General features: G+C 59.4%; 1 protein-coding gene across 1 annotated transcript; it reads right to left on the minus strand.

Moving 5' to 3' along the window:
• Positions 1 to 2,786: 2,786 nt before the first annotated feature.
• DENND6B (DENN domain containing 6B) lies at positions 2,787 to 20,396 on the minus strand. Its single transcript, XM_059472349.1, has 20 exons — positions 20,243 to 20,396; positions 15,670 to 15,708; positions 15,546 to 15,588; positions 14,730 to 14,842; positions 13,429 to 13,509; positions 12,312 to 12,417; positions 11,814 to 11,893; positions 11,602 to 11,664; positions 10,952 to 11,007; positions 10,194 to 10,316; positions 9,493 to 9,588; positions 9,319 to 9,413; positions 8,285 to 8,350; positions 8,103 to 8,167; positions 5,853 to 5,942; positions 5,550 to 5,603; positions 5,110 to 5,219; positions 4,318 to 4,420; positions 3,704 to 3,778; positions 2,787 to 3,417 (listed from the first exon to the last, which is right to left on the minus strand). Exons 1-20 carry the CDS (start codon positions 20,387 to 20,389, stop codon positions 3,295 to 3,297), a joined length of 1,728 nt encoding a protein of 575 aa, XP_059328332.1. The 5' UTR covers positions 20,390 to 20,396; the 3' UTR covers positions 2,787 to 3,294.
• Between the last annotated feature and the right edge of the window lie 96 nt (positions 20,397 to 20,492).

The raw sequence follows: 20,492 nt of genomic DNA on the forward strand, positions 1-20,492 counted from the left end.
CTTTACTGCTCCAGGTACGGCCCCTCCGCCCCGCCCCGCCCTGCCCGGGGCAGCCCCCGCACACCGGGCGAGGCTTTGGGACCTCCAGCCCCGCTCTGTCCCTGCAGCTGCCTCCTCCTGATCCATCCGAACCGGGACATCTGCTCCCAGGTGGGCGCTGCCTCCCCTCGCTGCCCCCACCCACCCTGCGGGGCCGGGGGCTCCGGGGCCCAGCCCCGCTCATTGCCGCTGCCTCCCAGTCCGGCGGGGACACGAACGCGGGGCTGGAGGAGAAGATCATCTTCCTGCTGTACCTGGGGCTGGTGCTCGGCTGCTGCTCGGTGAGGTCCGGCCCTGGGGGAGGCCCGGGGGTGCCCAGGCCGCGCTGAGCCCCGCCCGTCTGCCCGTCCGCAGCTCCTGTACCGGCGGGTGCGGCTCCGCTGCCGGGGGAACGCGGCGCTGCCGCTGCTCGGCCTGCACCGGGACGGCGGCACCGGCGGCAGGAGCGGCCGCGGCGTCAGCAGAGCCTTGCTGTACTTCCAGCTGGTTTTCCTGCTCTGCTGGACGCCAGGCAAGGCCGGGGGGTGCCCCAGAGCCCTGGGCCCCGCAGGGTCACCCTGAGCCTGTCCCCATCATCCCCAGCCCTGCAGGGTCACCCTGAGCCTGTCCCCATCATCCCCAGCCCTGCAGGGTCACACTGAGGGTGTCCCCAGCTGTCCCAGCCCTGCAGGGTCACAGTGGGGGTGTCCCACCAAGGAATGTCCTTCTGTGTCCCATCCACAGCCTTCCTCCTCACCATCCTCTCCTTCACCAGCATCAGCCCTGCCTCGCTCTTGGTGCTCTACGTGTCCACAGTGAGTAAAGCCCTTTTTCCAGGGCTCCAGGCTGGACATTTGTCCCCATCCCACGCGGGAGCTGTGACAGCCCTTGGGGACACCCTGGGCAGGGTGAGGACACAGCCCTGGGCCCAGCGTGGCTCTCCCCACTGGATTTTGGGTTGGGATTTCCCCCTTTGGCTTTCCCCGAAGGGTGGATGTCCTTTAATTGGCCACACCAAGAGGAAAGTCCCCCCGTGTCCTGTGCCACCCTGCCTGGGCTGTGCCTGCAGGGACCGGGAGCCCTGACCTTCTGTCCCCGTGTCCCCAGGCCCTGAGCGTGTCCCTGCAGGGCTTCCTGCACAGTCTGGTCTACGGCTGGATGAGGGAGAACTTCCGACAGGAGGTGCTGGCCCGCAGCCTGTCCCTGCAGAGCCCCGGGGGGATCGAGGCTTTCTACGACGACTCCCTGCGGGCTGCTCCCTGAGCTCATCCCATTCCCTGGGGGCTGCTCCCTGAGCTCATCCCATTCCCTGGGGGCTGCTCCCTGAGCTCATCCCATTCCCTGGGGGCTGCTCCCTGAGCTCATCCCATTCCCTGGGGGCTGCTCCCTGAGCTCATCCCATTCCCTGGGGGCTGCTCCCTGAGCCCCCATCTCATCCATTCCCTGGGGATTGCTCCTTCTACATCCTGTTCCCTGTGGGCAGCCCAAAGCCCGGTTGGGATTTGCACATTCCCAGCAGCTCAGGGAATCCTGGAATGGCTGGGTGAGAAGGGACCTCAGAGCCCCTCGAGTGCCACCTCCCATGGCTCCCGGTGTCCCAGCAGGATCCCCTGGATGCAGCCCCTGGTGCCTGGAGAGGTTTGGGGAGGGCCCAGGTGGGGCTGAGCAGGTCCCACAGCGCTGGAGACCCCCCAACTTCCACAGACCCACAGGGATGGAATGCTGGAACCACTGAGGCTGGGGTGGCACTGCAGGGGCTTTGAGGGCCCTTCCCACCAAACCATTCCGGGACTCTGGGATATTTGGCTTGCAGGAGATGGGGTTTGGCCTCCTTGGGAGGAATGCAAAGCTAAGAATGCATCCCTGAGGGAGAATTCCTAAAGAGGGAAGTTCAGGCTGCCGAGGAACAGCTACAAGAGATGCTGGAGTCCCCACTCCAGGAGGGATTTCAAAGCCCTGCTGTGGATGTGGCACTTGGGGACACGGTCAGTGGTGGCCTTGGCAGTGCTGGGAATGGTCGGACTCGATGTTCCAAGGTCTTGCCAACCCAAATGCCTCTGTGATTCGATGCCTTGGGAGGGGCAGAGGGACACACAGCCACCCCCAGGTGCTGTGAACTCTCTGGAAGATCAGGATGGCTACGAGTGACCAAGAGCAGGGACAACCATTCCCCACCCAATAAACCTCCCCAGCCTCCAAACCAGGACCCAGTTTGGCTCCAGGGTTTTTTTTAAACCACAATTTCCTGCTTACAGGAGGGTTTGGGGCCTACATGGACACACGTGGGATATGTCAGGATTTACACCATCCCGAAGGATATTGCTCACAACTCCTTACTCCAGCAGGGCCAGGGGCTCTGAGACACCCAGCAGCCTCCTGCAGCTCTGCCTGGCTCCAGAGGGGAAATTCAGGAGAGTTCAACCCCCTCAGCCCTTCCCCAGCCCTGGGAATGGGCAGGGACCGATGGAAACAGCACAGCTTCCACTGGGAGCTGCCCCAGCTCAGGGCAGGAACAATCCAACAGCCCCACCGTGTGCAGAGGTGCTGGGTTCGACCCTCCATGCTGCCACATCCCTCCCAAACCTTTCTTTTAGGATAAAATTCCGTCCCTGGATGGACCCCCTAGTGGCGCAATGCAGGTTTGGAGCGCCAATGCCCTGGTCCCAGCAATCCATTCCCGAGGCAGGAAGGGGATCCAGGCACAGGAGCTGCTCTGGAGGCAGGGGCACAGCAGCAGGGCCCACTGCAGCTCGGCACAGGCTGTGCAATCAGCTTCTCCAGGCTTTATTGGGAAGGGGCTGGCAGGAGCTCTCCCCGAGCCTCGGGCAGAGCCCCAGCCCCGCTGTGTCCCTGGAGCTCAGGCTGGGTTTCCAAGCAGAATAAATAGGATTTGGGGCCAGCTCCTCCCAGCAGCCATGCCCAGGCACTCCGGGGAGCTCTGATCCCTGCGGATGCTCCAGCCCCTCCTCTGGCGCTGCCCTGGAGGAACAGAGCAGCAATTGTCCGTGTCCAGCAATCCTCCTCCTGCTCCCGCGGCTGCCCAGGGCCAGGCCCGGTTCTGTCACCTCCTGCCCGTGCCCCTGCAGGGCTGCTCCTGCTGCTCCCGGGCGGGACGGGCATGCCGAGGATCCAAGCACGGGTGAGGATGAGGTGTCCGGGCGGGCCCTCCTGCCCTGCGGTGCCACCCAGGGGCGGCTCGGCAGGGACAGCCCCGGCCCGGCTCCGGCCCGGGACAGCCCGGGACAGGCTGGGAAGGGTCTCCAGGAGCCCCCCGGCTCAGGGGTGGTGCAGCACAGTCTGCAGGTCCTCGGGCAGCGAGCCGATGATGGTGTCGATGTAGAGACCCACCCTCTGCAGGGTCTCCTCCTTGACGGGCAGGTGCTGGCAGCGAGCCCTCACCTGCAGGAAATGGGGATGGACACATTCCAGGGGCCTTTCCCCTCTGCTGGGCTCTGCCTGCTGCAACTCAGGATAAACAGGGGCAGGAAATGCCACCTGAGCCTCGGGAGGGGAAGGAGTTCTCTGGATCCTCCTATTTCTGAGGATTTCACACAAACACCAAAATTCCCCGAGCTTCCCAGTACTCCAGGTTTTCCACGGCACAGGTGCGATCTGTGCCCCAGATTTCTCTCCACCCAGAGAGGAAGGAGCGCAGGGGGAGGCAGGCAGGGAGGGAGGGACTCACCAGCTTCTCCCGCAGCTTCAGCACCAGGTCCACGATCTCCACCTCGGACTTGTCCTTCATCCAGGCCACGATGTCCTAAGGAGAGAGTGGCTTCCCTCAGGGACGCTTCCCAAGGGATTCCCCTAAGGAAAGCCTGAAGGTGAGCAGAGGGTTTCCCATCCTCATTCCTGAAACAGTGACAGAGCCCCTGCAGTGCCACCATGGGCAGGGACACCTCCCACTGTGCCAGGCTGCTCCAGCCCCAGTGCCCAGCCTGGCCCTGGGCACTGCAGGGATCAGGGGCAGCCCCAGCTGCTCTGGCAATGCCAGCCCAGGCAGGAATTCCTCATTGCCAAGATGCCACCCATGGCTGCCCTCTGGCAGTGGGAGCCATTCCCTGTGTGCTGTCCCTGCAGGCCTTGTCCCCAGTCCCTCTGCAGCTCTGCTGGAGCCCCTGCAGGCCCTGCCAGGGGCTCTCAGCTCTCCCGGGATCCTTCTCCTCTCTGACTAAACTCAGCCCTGTCTCTGCCACCCAGCGCCTCACAGACATAGCCCTGTCCCAGCTCTGTCCTTGTCCCTGTCCCTGTCACCCAGCGTCTCACAGACACAGTCCTGTCCCTGTCCCTGTCACCCACCGCCTCACAGATGGCCTCCAGGTGCAGGGCCTCGAGCTTCTGGGTCATCTCGCGGTGCCGCTGCCGGAACCAACCGTCGAAGTTGGGGGACTTGAAGAATCGCCTGTGGAGAAGTCAGCAGTTGTGAATTGTGGGGTGCTGGAGCTGGCAGGGACCCGCAGGGCAATCCTATCCAGCAACCCCACCCTGTGACCCACAGCTCCCTGAGGTGACCCTGGGAAGGGGTCAAGGGGGCCCTGGGCTGGCTGGGGACACACCAGGACAAGGGCACAGGGTGCCCAGAGCAGCTGGGGCTGCCCCTGATCCCTGCAATGCCCAAGGCCAGGCTGGGCACTGGGGCTGGAGCAGCCTGGGACAGTGGGAGGTGTCCCTGCCATGGCTGGGTGGCACTGGAGGGGCTCTGGGGTCCCTTCCCACCCAGCCCATTCCATTATTCTATAATTATTGTTTCTGATCACTTTCTGTGATTTTTTTCATTCTCTATCTGCGCATTTCCCATTTTCCTTCCTTGGGTATCCAACTTCTGCATTTTTCCCACTCCTATTGAACCAAGTGTCTTCTCCATCCCAGTCAGAACCAACTATCCAGGAAAACCCTGGACCAACTCCCCTGCAGGATCTTCACTCATTTAAAACACACGAACCCCAGGCTGGATTTGCCCTGGATTTGCTCTCCCTGAGCATCCTGAGTTAATCCATGCTGAGTTCTGCAGGCCCCACAGCTCCCAGTGCTGCTGCAGGGTTTGCTGACCATTTGGACAGGCCCAGCTGGGGGTGGGATCAGGGTTCTCACCTGTAGAGCCCCAGCCAGTCCCCCTTGAGCACACAGGTGAGCTGGGGCCCAGCGTGCTCCAGGCTCTTCATGAAATCCTCCTGGCAGAACGGGCGGATCTGGGGGGGATTCTGCACAGGAAATCCACGTTAGTCCATGGAAATCCATATCAGAGAATCCCAAAGGAAACCAGGAAAACAAGGGCTGCATTTCCAGTGGGAAAGGAGCCCAAGGCACTGAGGATAAAAACTGCCCATGGCTGATCCTCACATGAGATTCCCAGTAACTCAGCTCCTGGTAAAACTGGGAATATCTGTCACAAGAGTTCTTTCAGCTTTTTAATGAATTTTTAAAGGAGTGAAATCCTCTTTCTTCAACAGGGGAGGTTCTCAGGAGTGTGCCCAGCACCCTGTAACCACTCCCAATCCCAAAGGGAAGGAGGACTGGGAAGTGCATCCTACCTTCCACGGAGTGATGGCCCTCTGCAGAGGCATCAGGCTGGCCATGTAATGCTCCTAAAACAAGAAAAGATAAAAATAAAAATAATAACTTCCAGGTGAGGAGCCTCTTGTGGTGCCCCTGGCAGTGCCCAAGGCCAGGTGGGCATTGGGGTTTGGAGCACCGGGGACAGTGGGAGGTGTCCCTGCTGTGGCAGGGGATGGGATGAGTTTAAAGGTCCTTCCCATGCAGCCCCTCCAGGGTTCCCTGCCCCGGGGTCTGTCCCAGGCACTGCTCCCTGTCCCCCCAGGTGTCCCTGCACTCACCAGAGGGATGATGAAGCTCTGGGTGAGCTCCAGGAGGTGCCTCCTCAGCAAAGCGCTCTGCACCTCCGAGGGGCGCTTCCGCTGGATGCCCTGCGCGACAGAGGGGTCACCCATGGCACAGCCGTGTCACACGGGGTCACCCAGTGTCACCCATGGCACAGCCGTGTCACACGGGGTCACCCAGTGTCACCCATGGCACAGCCGTGTCATGTGGGGTCACCCAGTGTCACCCATGGCACAGCCGTGTCACACGGGGTCACCGAATGTCACCCATGGCACAGCCGTGTCACACGGGGTCACCCAGTGTCACCCATGGCACAGCCGTGTCATGTGGGGTCACCCAGTGTCACCCATGGCACAGCCGTGTCATGTGGGGTCACCCAGTGTCACCCATGGCACAGCCGTGTCACACGGGGTCACCCAGTGTCACCCATGGCACAGCTGGGTCATGTGGGGTCACCCAGTGTCACCCATGGCACAGCCGTGTCATGTGGGGTCACCCAGTGTCACCCATGGCACAGCCGTGTCACACGGGGTCACCCAGTGTCACCCATGGCACAGCCGTGTCACACGGGGTCACCGAATGTCACCCATGGCACAGCCGTGTCACACGGGGTCACCCAGTGTCACCCATGGCACAGCTGGGTCATGTGGGGTCACCCAGTGTCACCCATGGCACAGCCGTGTCACACGGGGTCACCGAATGTCACCCATGGCACAGCCGTGTCACACAGGGTCACCCAGTGTCACCCATGGCACAGCCGTGTCACACGGGGTCACCCAGTGTCACCCATGGCACAGCCGTGTCATGTGGGGTCACCCAGTGTCACCCATGGCACAGCCGTGTCACACGGGGTCACCCAGTGTCACCCATGGCACAGCCGTGTCACACGGGGTCACCCAGTGTCACCCATGGCACAGCCGTGTCATGTGGGGTCACCCAGTGTCACCCATGGCACAGCCGTGTCACACGGGGTCACCCAGTGTCACCCATGGCACAGCCGTGTCATGTGGGGTCACCCAGTGTCACCCATGGCACAGCCGTGTCACACGGGGTCACCCAGTGTCACCCATGGCACAGCTGGGTCATGTGGGGTCACCCAGTGTCACCCATGGCACAGCCGTGTCATGTGGGGTCACCCAGTGTCACCCATGGCACAGCCGTGTCACACGGGGTCACCCAGTGTCACCCATGGCACAGCCGTGTCACACGGGGTCACCGAATGTCACCCATGGCACAGCCGTGTCACACGGGGTCACCCAGTGTCACCCATGGCACAGCTGGGTCATGTGGGGTCACCCAGTGTCACCCATGGCACAGCCGTGTCACACGGGGTCACCGAATGTCACCCATGGCACAGCCGTGTCACACAGGGTCACCCAGTGTCACCCATGGCACAGCCGTGTCACACGGGGTCACCCAGTGTCACCCATGGCACAGCCGTGTCACACGGGGTCACCCAGTGTCACCCATGGCACAGCCGTGTCATGTGGGGTCACCCAGTGTCACCCATGGCACAGCCGTGTCACACGGGGTCACCCAGTGTCACCCATGGCACAGCCGTGTCATGTGGGGTCACCCAGTGTCACCCATGGCACAGCCGTGTCACACGGGGTCACCCAGTGTCACCCATGGCACAGCCGTGTCATGTGGGGTCACCCAGTGTCACCCATGGCACAGCTGGGTCATGTGGGGTCACCCAGTGTCACCCATGGCACAGCCGTGTCACACAGGGTCACCGAATGTCACCCATGGCACAGCCGTGTCACACGGGGTCACCCAGTGTCACCCATGGCACAGCCGTGTCACACGGGGTCACCCAGTGTCACCCATGGCACAGCTGGGTCACCCAGGTGTCCCCTCACTGTCACACACAACCTGCAGCTCTGCAGGCACAGAAGCCTGAAGTGCTGCACAAACTCCAGATCCCCAAATCCAGATCCCAGACTCCAGATCCCATAGCACAGACTCCACCCTCCACTCAAACACACTAAAATTTCAAGTTTTACTACACAAAACCTGGGGTTTTTTTCAGGACTTTTTAAATATAAATTATTCCCACTCAGTTTATTGCTAGCACCAGGATTTAATCCTCAATATCAAATGGAAAATCCTAAACTGGGCATGATGAATGGACCCATTACAGACTAAATCATCCCAAAGTGTAAGTCCTGCTCCTTTGGAGAGCTCTGTCTGATCAAATGGAGCTCTTGGCAGTTTCCCACCAGGACAGGGTGGGAGGTGCTTACCTTCAGCAGCCTTTTGATCAGGGTTTTGTCTTTGTGAAGGAATGTTTTATAGGAAGTGTAGATTCCTGGGTGGGAAAACCACGGCATCAGGAAAAATCAGGAGTCACAAATGGACACAGCTCCCTGCTGCCAAACCCCACGGGAAGGGTCAGCCCTGAGGGATTCCTGAGGCCTGCACCCACCTGGTTTGGTGTCCAGGGTCTTCAGCTTGGCCAGCTTCTTCACCTTCACCTGCTTGGGCAGGTCTCCTGTGCCACACAGCGGGGACAATTCAGGCTCTGTCCTTCCTGCTGGGACTGCACCTGGGGACACCCAGCCCTGCCCCTGCCCACCCTCAGAGCAGTCCCAGCTCCCTTCCCTGCTGGAATTCTGGGATCAGGATGTGCTGAAAACCAGCTCCTCCTCCCCAGGGCTGCCTTGGCCTCCCAGCCAACACAGGTGCTCCATAAAGGAGAGGAGCTTTCTCTCTCTCTCCACCTTCTCAATTTCCTGCCCTGGAAGCTCCAGGACAGCAATTCCTGCTCCCCACACCCTGCCCCAGCTCCGTGCTCATCCCGCACATGGCCACAGCCAGAGGTGAGCTCCTGTGGCTGCTGGGCTCTCCCAGGAGAGAAAAACACTGCCGGGCAGCTCAGTGCCCAGGTGAGCAGCACTGACAGCCATGGGGTGCCCAGGTGAGCAGCACTGACAGCCATGGGGTGCCCAGGTGAGCAGCACTGACAGCCATGGAGTGCCCAGGTGAGCAGCACTGACAGCACTGACAGCCATGGAGTGCCCAGGTGAGCAGCACTGACAGCCATGGGGTGCCCAGGTGAGCAGCACTGACAGCCATTGGGTGCCCAGGTGAGCAGCACTGAGCCATGGGGTGCCCAGGTGTGCCCAGGGAGCAGAGGACACACAGATGCAGGGCACGAACATGAGGGCATAAAAGGGTGGGCAAAGAACAGCAAGGGCAGATGCCTGCAGCCGTCTGAAGTGGTGTGGTGTTACCCTGTGTGGGCAGATGCCTGAAGCCTTCAGAAGCAGTAAGGTGTTACTGTGCATGGAGGAATGCTTAAAGCTTTCTGAAATTGTGTGATAATGCTCTGTGTATTATGGGTGTCATGACTGTGACACCCTGGCAGCCACCCTGGCACCTGAGCTCCCCTGCAGGCCCCTGAGCTCTCCCTTCACCCTGAGCTCCACTGAGAGTCACCTTGAGCTGCCCTGGGCTCACCTGACATGCGGGGCTCGCCCACCCGCAGGATGTGCGGCCAGTGCTGCAGAGTCTTGATGAAGAAGGGGTTGGTGACGCCCACGACGATGTTGGGCCTGGAAGGAGAGGATAGGCTGAGCGCTGGTGGCCCTGGCTGTCCCTGGTGAGAGGTGGCAGGGCACAAGGGGCACTCACGGGGCCTGGGTGCGCGTGGTGTATTCCTTGAACTCGCTGTCGTGGATGGTGAAGTAGGGCCGGAAATCGCAGCAGTAACGCAGCGGCGCCAGGCAGCTGCAGGGACAGGCACAGAGCCATGCAGGGTCACCCTGGGCGTGGCAGGGTCACCTTGGGCATGGCAGGGTCACCCTGGGCGTGGCAGGGTCACCCCAGGCCAGCACAGGGTACAGTCCCTGCCCTGGGGCCGTGCCCACCCTGGAGCTGCCGCAGCCCAGGGCCCATCGCCCTCCTGCCCCCCGGCCACCCCGGGTTTGTGCCCAGCTGCTGGCACAGCACGCCCAGGACCTTTCCCAGCTTTCCAGCCCCCTGCCCCAGCCTGGAGCACTCCAGGGACTTGGGCTGAGCCCAGGGCAGCACCTGGCACCTGGCCTGGCTGACCCTCTCTAGGGATGCTGCTGTTTTTGGGGTTTTGTGCTAATGCAGAGCTCTGAGCTGGGCAGAGAACATTCCTCAGGGCTGGACCCATCAGGGGAGATTCCTTTGTACTCCTCTCTATCCTTGCTGGAAAATGAGCGTGGAATATTTGCAGCTTGTCTTGCAAAGCTTCCAAGAGCAAACTGAACCCAACCCAGGTGAGCAGCACAGAGTGCATGTGGCAGGGAAAAGCTGCCAGAATTTGGTGTCACAGCTCCCAGTCCCTCCCACCCTGTGGGTGGTACCTGGTGAGGGCCAGGACCATCTCTGAGGACATGGTTGGGGACGGTGCCATCACCACCATGGGCTCCCCCAGCAGCATCAGCTCCCACAGCATCTGGATGTGGATCAGCACTGGCTGGAAGCACCTGGGACAATGGGAACAATGACAGGGTCAGTCAGGATGGAACAGACACAGCTGTGGCCTGCAAGCCCCCCCAGGTGTGCTCCTGTCTGGGAATTTGAGATCTAGGATGGACTTCCAGCATTCCACAGGGAAATTCAGCTGTTTTCACCTGGGCTGTCACTCACTTGTTTCATACAAGTTTAAAGGAAATGCTCTAAGCACAGTCAAGCAATCTGTGATCAGAGTGGAATGGTTTGGGTGGGAAGGGACCTCAAAACCCATCCAGTGCCCCCCCTGCCACTCTGGGGCCTCCTCTGGGCTCTCTGCAGCAGCTCCAGGTGCTGCTGCTGTGTCCCAGGGCTGGGGCAGCACCTGAGGGGGCACAGGGACAGGATCCCCCTGCCCTGCTGCCCACACTGGGCTCAGCCCAGGGCTGGGGGATTCTGGGCTGGGTCAGCTCCAGCTCTCACCCCCAGTCCCTCTCCTGGCCCTGGGGCTGTGCAGGCACAACCCTCAGCTCAAAGCCTGCCCAGAATCCCAAAGGAGTCCCTGGAACACAGCAGGGTCTGACTGTGCCCCATCCCTGTGATGTATGGGATGCTCCCAGCAGGGAGAGGGCGGCAGGTGAAGGGGAGAGGGTCGGGAGGAGCCTCTCACCTGAACAGATCCAGCTCATGAACACTGGGGAGAACCAGGGGGGCTGGTAACAGATTCTGGATGAGGAAGGGAGAAAAGGCTGTTAGTAGCTGTTAGTCAGCTGTGAGGAGATGGGAGCAGGCTGCCTGGAATTCCACCAGCCAGCCACAGGGAACACAGGGAACAAGGCTCACACCCTGAGGTGGGCACAGCACTCAATCCCAAACCAATTCCTGTGCCGACAAACAAGGAAGATTCCCTTCTTTTCCAGATGGGAAAGGCTGCCCATGCCTGCTCCTTTGTTTTCCAGGGTTTCCTCTGGTGGGAGAGTGTTTGAGACACAGCAGAGCCAGCGGGGTTAGAGACGTGGCACCAAACCAGTGTTAGTCAGAGAAAGGGGAAAGGAAGGAATCCAAACCAGAGCTGAACCAAAACACTGAAGCAAATTCAGAACAACTCCAGGGTGAAGGCAGGAGACCCAGCAGGGCCTGACTTCCCAGGAAAAGCAAAGGGAGCAGTGAGTAAAGCACCCGGAGTGGGTGCACAGAGCCCTGTGTGACTCCAGGCAGGAGAGCCTGGCATGGAACTGCCGAGACCACACTGATCCCAGCCCAAAGGGTTCCCAAGAGGACTCAGGATCCAGCTCCTCCCTCTGCTCCAGCCCCTCTCACCTCCTGGTTGCACTGCTTCACTGGGCTGGAGCCTGGCTTGTCCACCCGGGATGGGATCCTCACCTGCAGGGCAAGGAGAGCAGGGATCACACTGGGTGGGGTGGCACTGGCAGGGCAATCCCAGGCACCATTTCCAGCTGGAAGGGCTGTGGGGAATGTGGGCTGAGCAGGGATTTCACATGCAGGAACATGGAACACAGGTCCCCAGGTACCTGGATGACAACTCCCATCACAGGCAGGTTCAGGGTCTGGCCAGGCACTGGGGGTGGCCACTGGTCGATCTCGTTGCACACTGAGGGACACAGGGAAGGGAAGAGATTCACCTGAGGGAAAGTCCAGCTCTTCCTGGCATTCTGAAAGGGAATTGTTCCCTTTCCCAGCTCACACATCCCCCTGGCTTGTGGCAAACCCAGAGCTGATAGATCAGGATGAAATCAGGCACAAAAGGCCTGATGGAGGCACAGCAGATTCCTGGCTTTGGGAATACACTGCATTCCTTGGGAACACCCTGTATCCAAACTGACAGCCCCATCCCCTGCCTCCCCACAATCCCTCCTTTACACCTGGTTATCCACTTGGACAAGCAGGAGGAGGTTCATCCCTGCTGGAATCTGCTCCAGAATGAAGCCATTTGGACACTGCAGCTGTTTTCCAGGACCCCCCCGATGCAGCCCCTCTATCCCAGGCTGGAATCCCTGCCCCCAGCTCACCTGCCTCCAGGCAGGGCTCCAGCTTGTCGAAGTATTCCGGAGCAATCAGCTGCAGCAGGCACTGGAACAGGTTCACGTAGGGAAGGCGGGACACGAGCACCAGGGACTGAGAGTGGCACATTTGGGATCAGGACCCCCCTGACCCCAGCACTGCACATTTCTGTACTGCTTAGAGAGAGGGGAACTTAAAAACCCCAGCACTAAATCCATGGAGCAGCTCCCAAGCAGCACTTTGGTGGAATTCCTGCTGCCACCTGCTCCTGAGCCAGGATTTGGGAGAGCAAAGGGATGGCAGCATGGCCTGGCAAAGGAGCAGCTGGAGAGGGAATAAAACTCAGTTGCTGGTGGGTTCAAAGCTCCTAAAAACCATTTCAGGTGGAGAAGCACAAAAGAGTGACTCCTGAAATGGGAATTGGGCAGATAAACAAAGTCAAGGAATGCTGGGGAAGGACAAAAGAACTTGGAATAATGAATTGTGTCCAGCAAGGCCTTTTTTGTTCTAATTGGGGCCTTCTTGTGAAATAAATCCCTGTTTTTTTACAGCTGTCCCAACCCAGCCCCACTGGAGGTTTCATTGTTACATTGACTCTCCTCTTCCCCTAGCCATTAATGAGTGCATTAATTAGGAATGCAGGAGTCATTTAAACCCCTCCTGTCCAACTCCAAACTTGGCCATTTGAATTCAAACCTCATCCAAGTGTGATAATTCCTTCCCTGAGCAATCCCACTGTTCCAGTGGAAAACTCACTGGTTTAGTGGGGATGGAAAAACTGAATTCTGCATTAGCAGGAGTCAGAAAGGAACTCCTGGAGGTGGAGGGCACGAAGCTCAGGACACTGCTGGGACTGAGATGTCCCCATGGACCAGCACAGGACAAAGCTGGGCCAGGGGAGGGTCTGGGTGAAATCAGCAGGAATTTCCCCATGGAAAGGGGTCAGACCTTGGCAGGGGCTGCCCAGGGAGCTTTGGGGTGCCCAGCCCTGGAGGTGTCCCAGGCACTCCTGGAGGTGGCACTCAGAGCTCTGGGGCAAGGTGGGCATTGGGCACAGCTGGGGCTCCATGACTGGGAGGGCTTTTCCAGCCCCAGGGATCCTGGGGTTCCAGACTCGGCACTGACCTTCTGGAAGTAGCCCCTCCTCATGGAGCTGTCCTTGACCTGCCGGAAGTACACGTACCCAAAATAGTGAGCAGCCTCTCGCTGCAGGGACAGAGGGACAGAGAGTGACAGAGAGACAGGGAGGGACAGAGGGACAGAGAGACAGGGAGGGACAGAAAAAGAACAGAGAGACAGTTAAGGACAGCCCAGCCCCACTGCCACCAACCCCTCCTGAGCCATCCCCCTGCTCTGACACCTCCCAGCCCTCCAAGAGAGCTTTCCATGGGGGCACAGGGAGAGACACAACTGGAGCCAGGCTGGGAGAGCTGGGGGTGCTCACATGGAGAGGGAGACTCCAGGGAGAGCTGAGAGCCCCTGGCAGGGCCTGCAGGGGCTCCAGCAGAGCTGCAGAGGGACTGGGGACAAGGCCTGCAGGGACAGCACACAGGGAATGGCTCCCACTGCCAGAGGGCAGCCATGGGTGGCATCTTGGCAATGAGGAATTCCTGGCCCTGGAATAGAAGTACCAGAGGAAAATCTGTGGCTGCCCCTGCATCCCTGGCAGTGTCCAAGGCCAGGCTGGGCATTGGAGCTTGGAGCAGTCTGGGACAGTGGGAGGTGTCCCTGCTTCAGCTCCCTCTCCCAGATTTGCCAGGCTGCCCTTGTTTCAGTTCCCTCTCCCAAAATAACTGAGGTCTCCCAAATTCAGTTCCCTCTCCTAGTGGAACTGGGGTCTCCCTAATTCTGCTCCACCTCCCAAAATAGCTGGGGGTCCTCCTGACTCAGTTCAGTTCCCTCTCTCCGATTCAATTCACTCTTTGATCCCCATGACCTAATTCCCTCTCCCAGCAGTTCCCTATCCCTGATCCAGTCCCACCTTTGATCCCATTCCCAGTCCCAGCAGTTCCTTATCCCCTGATCCCATTCCCAGTCCCAGCAGTTCCCTGTCCCTGATCCAGTCCCACCATTCCCTGTCCCCTGATCCCATTCCCTGTCCCTGATCCAGTCCCACCTTTGATCCCATTCCCAGTCCCAGCAGTTCCCTGTCCCTGATCCAGTCCCACCTTTGATCCCATTCCCAGTCCCAGCAGTTCCCTGTCCCTGATCCAGTCCCACCTTTGATCCCATTCCCTGTCCCAGCAGTTCCCAGTCCCAGCAGTTTTCTGTCCCGCTCTCCCTCCCTGTGAGCACAGAAGGCAACCCCTGAGCTGAACCGTTCTTGTCTCGCAATTCCCACGGCCAAGAGCAGGAGGGGTTCCCCAGGGACCCCAGACCCACAGCATCCCTGGCTTTGCCCCGGCAGGCTGAGGGCCAGGACCCACCTGCAGCGTCACCGGGGCCTCGCGGTTGTAGCGGCCGTCGTCCTGGAACGGGGAGCTGCGGGAGCCCCCGGCCTGGCGCAGCCGGAAGCTGAACTGGGTGTCCCCGAGGCCACCTGCGACAGAGACACGGGGACAGTGACAGGGAATGGCTCCAGCACAGTGGGAGGGGGCCATGGGGAAACCCAGCAGGGAATGGGGAGGGATGGGGGAGAAACCAAAGAAATCCGAAAGGGAGAGCAAAGGGAAAAAGGAAGCAAAATGGGAAGGAAAAGGGAAATGGAACTATAGAAAAAGCTTTTCCCTGGCAGGGTGGGCAGGCCCTGGCAGCTGTGGCTGCCTCTGGATCCCTGGCAGTGCCCAAGGCCAGGCTGGACACTGGGGCTGGAGCAGCCTGGCACAGTGGGAGGTGTCCCTGGCATGGCAGGGGTGGCACCGGAGGGGCTCTGGGGTCCCTTCCCACCAAAACCGTTCCAGAATTCCATGAAAATGCAGAAACCCAACCCTCAAAGCCCCAGGGCCTGGCTGGATGAGCAGATTTATTTCTCATTATGCCTTTGTGAAGTACAAACTCAGGTTTGGGAACATTTCTGCTGGAAGTGTCCCCTCCCCAGCTCCTGCTCCCAACCACAGGGATGTGACAGCTGCCACCCCTCCTGGCCACATTGGGAATTCCCTTGGAGCACAGGTTCCCACCCAGCAGAGCATGGGGGGCTCTGGCTCAGCCCCAGGGTGCTCCCTGCAGTCCCCTCGGCCCTGCTGCACCCCAGGGACTGTCCTCCCACCAGGGACACTTCTGTCACCCCCGGAGTCACCCACCTGAGTAGGAGTCTGGGAAGGACAGGTAGCAGATGCTCGTTTTCTGCAAAAAACCAACAGCCAGTGAGACGCTGGAGAGCTGCTGGCAAAGGAGGGAGGAGGGAAGGAAGGGTGGGCTGGTTACCTCCTTCTCGGTGAGCCTGAAGTCGTGGGGATACACCAGCTGTGGAGAGAGCAGAGCCTGTCAGCCCCTGTGCCCACAGCTGCACACACACCTCCTCCCTGACCCCAGCAGAGCCCACGGGAGAGCACCTGGGATGATTTAAACTCTGAACCTGGCACTGAACCCGGCTTTATTTGCATTTCTGGACAGACCCAAAGGCTCCTGGTTTAGATTTATTCCTGATGGCTGAGTGAATGAACAGCCCCAAATCCTCTGGGAGCATTCCAGATGTGCAAACATCTGTTCTGTCAGCAGCAGGACAGGACACACAGGAGGGACAGGGTGGAGCAGGAGCTGGGAAAGAGCAGGGGGGCGTGGGGGATGCACTGCAGGAATGGGGAACCAGGAGGGCTCAACAGCCATGGCTGAGACAAACCCCAAATGGAGGAATTCTATAACCTGGATTTGATAAGCTTGGAGGGCTTCTCCAGCCTGACTCTGTGCTTCTCATAACCCATGGAGATCACAGAGTCAGGGAGTCCTGGAATGGTTTGGGTGGGAAGGGACCCCAAAGCCCCTCCTGTGCCACCCCTGCCATGGCAGGGACACCTCCCACTGTCCCAGGCTGCTCCAGCCCCAGTGCCCAGCCTGGCCTTGGGCATTGCAGGGATCAGGGGCAGCCCCAGCTGCTGTGGCAATGCCAGCCCAGGCAGGAATTCCTCATTGCCAAGATGCCACCCATGGCTGCCCTCTGGCAGTGGGAGCCATTCCCTGTGTGCTGTCCCTGCAGGCCTTGTCCCCAGTCCCTCTGCAGCTCTGCTGGAGCCCCTGCAGGCCCTGCCAGGGGCTCTCAGCTCTCCCTGGATCCTTCTCCTCTCCAGGCTGGGCATTCCCAGCTCTCCCAGCCTGGCTCCCTGGGAGCTGAGGGGCTCCAGCCCTGCAGCAGCTCCATGGATTCCTCTGGGCTCTCTCCCACAGCTCCAGGTGCTGCTGCTGTGTCGCAGGGCTGGGGCAGCTCTGCAGGTGGGGTCTCATGGGGTGGGTCCTGAGGAGGATCCCACAGAGCCCTGCACAAGTGCAGGAACTGCCGTGGAGCAGAAGGAGCTGGCACAGACCAGGCTGAGCTGGATCTCCCTGTCAGCCTCAGGATTGCGCTCCAGAATCAGCTGCTGCTCCAGCCAGGAGCTCCCTCGGTGCCTGGCTCTCCTCTCCAGGCTATGAATAGCCCGGGTGGCCCCGTGCCAGGGGCTGGGAGCTCACCCAGCTCTGACAATTCCCGCGGGTCCCTCGGTGAGGGCGGCGCTCCGGCCCAGCCAGCCAAACTCCCAATTAACAGTGCTGCTGATGAGAGCTGAGCTGAGCTGAGCTGAGCTGAGAGACAACAGCCACCAAAATCCCGGAGCAAAACAATCCCTGAGCAGCTCCAGGGACGCAGCAGGGAGAGGGAGGGCTGGGATGCTGCAGTGGGAAGGGACTGGGATTGTCCCAGGGCATCCATCACCTCCCTGCTGCCCCTGTTCTGTGCCAGGACCCCCAACACATCCCTGTGGTTGGGCTAATGAACCCCACCCAAACATTTATCCTGATAATTCCCAGGGAATCACGGCCTGGACAGCTGATCCTGGTCCATCAGTGAATGCCAGGAATTGTGCTTTCCTCAACATTTGCTGCCTAATTCAGAGCAGGACTTGGGACAAGGCTTCAGCTTCTCCTGCTGGACTCTGGGGGGGCTTTCTGCAAGAGAACGTTTGGAAAATCAGGCTTTAACCTCCGGGGCTGGAACTGATGATCTCAGAGGTCCTTTCCAACCTTAATCCCTCATCTCTGCTTCCCCTTCACTTTAACTCTGATGTTTCTCTATGTTTGGGGTATATCCAAAAGTTCAAAACTTCAAATCCAAGCCAAAAGGAATCTCAGTCACTATAACTTTTCAAAACCCAAAAAAATGCAAATGAAAAGGAAATTAGGATGTGTAGAAGTCCTTGGATGTCTCCAGAGCAGCCCAACAGGGCTTCAATCACATCCTAAAGTGTTTATTTGGTTATTTGAAGGTGGAGGGGCCAGGAACAGGAATTCCATTTAACTCCTGCCTTGATTTGGGTTCTCCTTTCCTACAGCTTCTCCACTGTCCATGGAAGCAGAATGGGAATCGTTGAATTCCAGGATCTTGGGGCTCTCCCTCAGTCTGCTAGATTTCTGAATCTCCCAGAGCTGAATTTCAGAGACCCTCCAGGTTTGTACCCACAGAGACCCCCTGGGTTTGTATGGCCAGACCCCCTAAATTGGTACCCCCAGAGCCCCCCAAGCTTCTCCTCTTGCTGGCTTCCCTTCCCATGTCTCATCCCTGCTCCTTCCCCTTCTCTCTGGGATGGAAATCTAAAACATTTTTCCAAAGGAAGATGGACAATGGGGCTGTGTCATCCCCACTGACACGTTCCCAGTTTTCCTAAGTCATTTCTGCCACAGAAGGAACATTTTCCCACTGAAACTTATGCAGGCAAAGGGAGGAAAATTCTTTTCCAGAGATGAACAAACAACATTCTTGTATCCCTCATCCACAAAGGCAGACAGGTGAGAACCCTATACCTTTACACATCAAAACACAACTACAAAGCGTTGAATTTGCCATGTTAATTATCATCCCGATATTCTTCCCTTTTTTGGGGTACTTCAGGCCTGGTTTTGCAGGAAAAAGGATCAAACAGGTGAAACTCTGGTCTGGAGGAGATTTTTTTATTGACTTTGAGGCTCCAGGGAAAGAATCAAGTGTTCAAGGCAAGGGAGCAGCAAAAAGGTGGTGTTGGTTCCTCCTGCTTCCCATTCCCTTTGGAAGCTCCAGCATTTAAAACTGGGAAGGCTGAATTCTCTGAAAACCAGATCAATCTCCTTAAAAAGGGCAGAGCAAGGAGTGGCTCCCACAACCACAAGAAATAAGAGGAAACTTGAGGTGGTGCCTCAGGTTCAGACAAATCCACACTTCCCTGCTTTCCTCAGAGAGCAGCCCCTGAGGAGCCCAGCTCATCCCAAACCCTCCTGCAGGACCAGCACTGGGAACTGGGAACAGCTGTCCAGCCCTTCCCATCCCAATCCCACCCAAAGGGGGCTCAGCCCTGCTCCAACCCAGCCAGGGAACTTCCCGTCCCTGGGAATCCTGCACTGACACCTCCCTGCCCTAGCTGCTGGGAATGTGTGTCTTTGGAATCCTGGGATGGGTTGGGTGGCAAGGGACCCCAGAGCCCCTGCAGTGCCACCATGGCAGGGACACCTCCACTGTGCCAGGCTGTGTCCAGCCTGGCCTTGGGCACTGCCAGGGATGCAGGGGCAGCCCCAGCTGCTCTGGCAATGCCAGCTCGGAGCTCTCCCTGGATCCTTCCCTTCCCTCCCAGCTGGGCTCCATGGGACATGTCACCCTGGGCAGGTTTTATTCCATGAAGAGGATCCATAAAGCTCTCTTGGATGCTGCCCTGGCCCCTCCCTGCCCTGTGCACCCCCCGCCCCACAAAGATCCCATTCACCCCAAATCTCTGCTCGGGCTCTGCTCCCCTCCCTGTTCGCTGCCTCCACCCCAACCCTGATCCCCCTGTCCACATCCCCAACCGTGATCCCGCTTTCCCCTGTCCATTCCTGATCCCGCTTTCCCTGTCCATTCCTAATCCCGCTTTCCCTGTCCATTCCTGATCCCGCTTTCCCCTGTCCATTCCTGATCCCGCTTTCCCCTGTCCATTCCTGATCCCGCTTTCCCCTGTCCATTCCTAATCCCACTTTCCCTGTCCATTCCTGATCCCGCTTTCCCCTTTCCACTCCTAATCCCGCTTTCCCTGTCCATTCCTGATCCCGCTTTCCCTGTCCATTCCTGATCCCGCTTTCCCCTGTCCATTCCTGATCCCGCTTTCCCCTTTCCACTCCTAATCCCGCTTTCCCTGTCCATTCCTGATCCCGCTTTCCCTGTCCATTCCTGATCCCGCTTTCCCCTGTCCATTCCTTATCCCGCTTTCCCCTGTCCATTCCTTATCCCGCTTTCCCCTGTCCATTCCTGATCCCGCTTTCCCTGTCCATTCCTGATCCCGCTTTCCCCTGTCCATTCCTTATCCCGCTTTCCCCTTTCCACTCCTAATCCCGCTTTCCCCTGTCCACTCCTAATCCCGCTTTTCCATGTCCATTCCTAATCCCGCTTTCCCCTTTCCACTCCTAATCCCGCTTTCCCCTGTCCATTCCTGATCCCGCTTTTCCATGTCCATTCCTTATCCCGCTTTCCCCTGTCCATTCCTTATCTCGCTTTTCCCTGTCCATTCCTTATCCCGCTTTTTCCTCTCCATTCCTTATCCCGCTTTTCCCTGTTCATTCCTAATCCCCTCCGTCTCCATCCTTAATTCCCCTTCCACTTCGCCATCCCTGATTCCCTCTCTCCCCATCCCTGCTCCCTCCACACCCCCAGTCCCTGACTCCCCTTGTCACCTCCCTATTCCCCATTCCCGACCCTCAGCCCCATCCCCGATTCCCCGTTCCCTCTCCCCATTCCCGTTCCCTTCCTCTCCATCCCGGCTCTCCTCACAGCTCCGCTCCCTGAGGCGGAGTGCCCGTGCCCCCGGCGCACCTCCATGGCCTGTCCCAGCTCCAAATCGAAGGTCACCACACACACGCAGTCGATCCATGCTGCGAAGCGGCCCCAGGGCAGCGGGGAGGCGGCGGCGGCGGCGGCGGCGCGGCGGGGCCGGGGCCCGGCCCGGCTCAGCGCGTCCATGGCGGCGCCGCCCACCCGCGCGCGGCCCGCCCCGCGCCGCGCCCCCTGCCGGCCGGGAGGACCCCGCCTCAACGCGCCCCCGCCCTGCCCCAAGGCGCCCCCG

Source organism: Ammospiza nelsoni, chromosome 5 (genome assembly GCF_027579445.1).
Source record: "Ammospiza nelsoni isolate bAmmNel1 chromosome 5, bAmmNel1.pri, whole genome shotgun sequence".
NCBI classification, from domain to species: Eukaryota; Metazoa; Chordata; class Aves; order Passeriformes; family Passerellidae; genus Ammospiza; species Ammospiza nelsoni.

Excerpts from the sequence above, each read along its gene's own strand:
- DENND6B (XM_059472349.1), bottom strand. The coding sequence starts at position 20,389 with ATGGACGCGCTGAGCCGGGCCGGGCCCCGGCCCCGCCGCGCCGCCGCC. Across the intron at positions 14,843-15,545 it reads CTTCCCAGACTCCTACTCAG|GTGGCCTCGGGGACACCCAG; the intron begins GTGGGTGACTCC and ends TCTCTGTCGCAG. Across the intron at positions 11,008-11,601 it reads TGAAGCAGTGCAACCAGGAG|AATCTGTTACCAGCCCCCCT; the intron begins GTGAGAGGGGCT and ends TTCCTCATCCAG.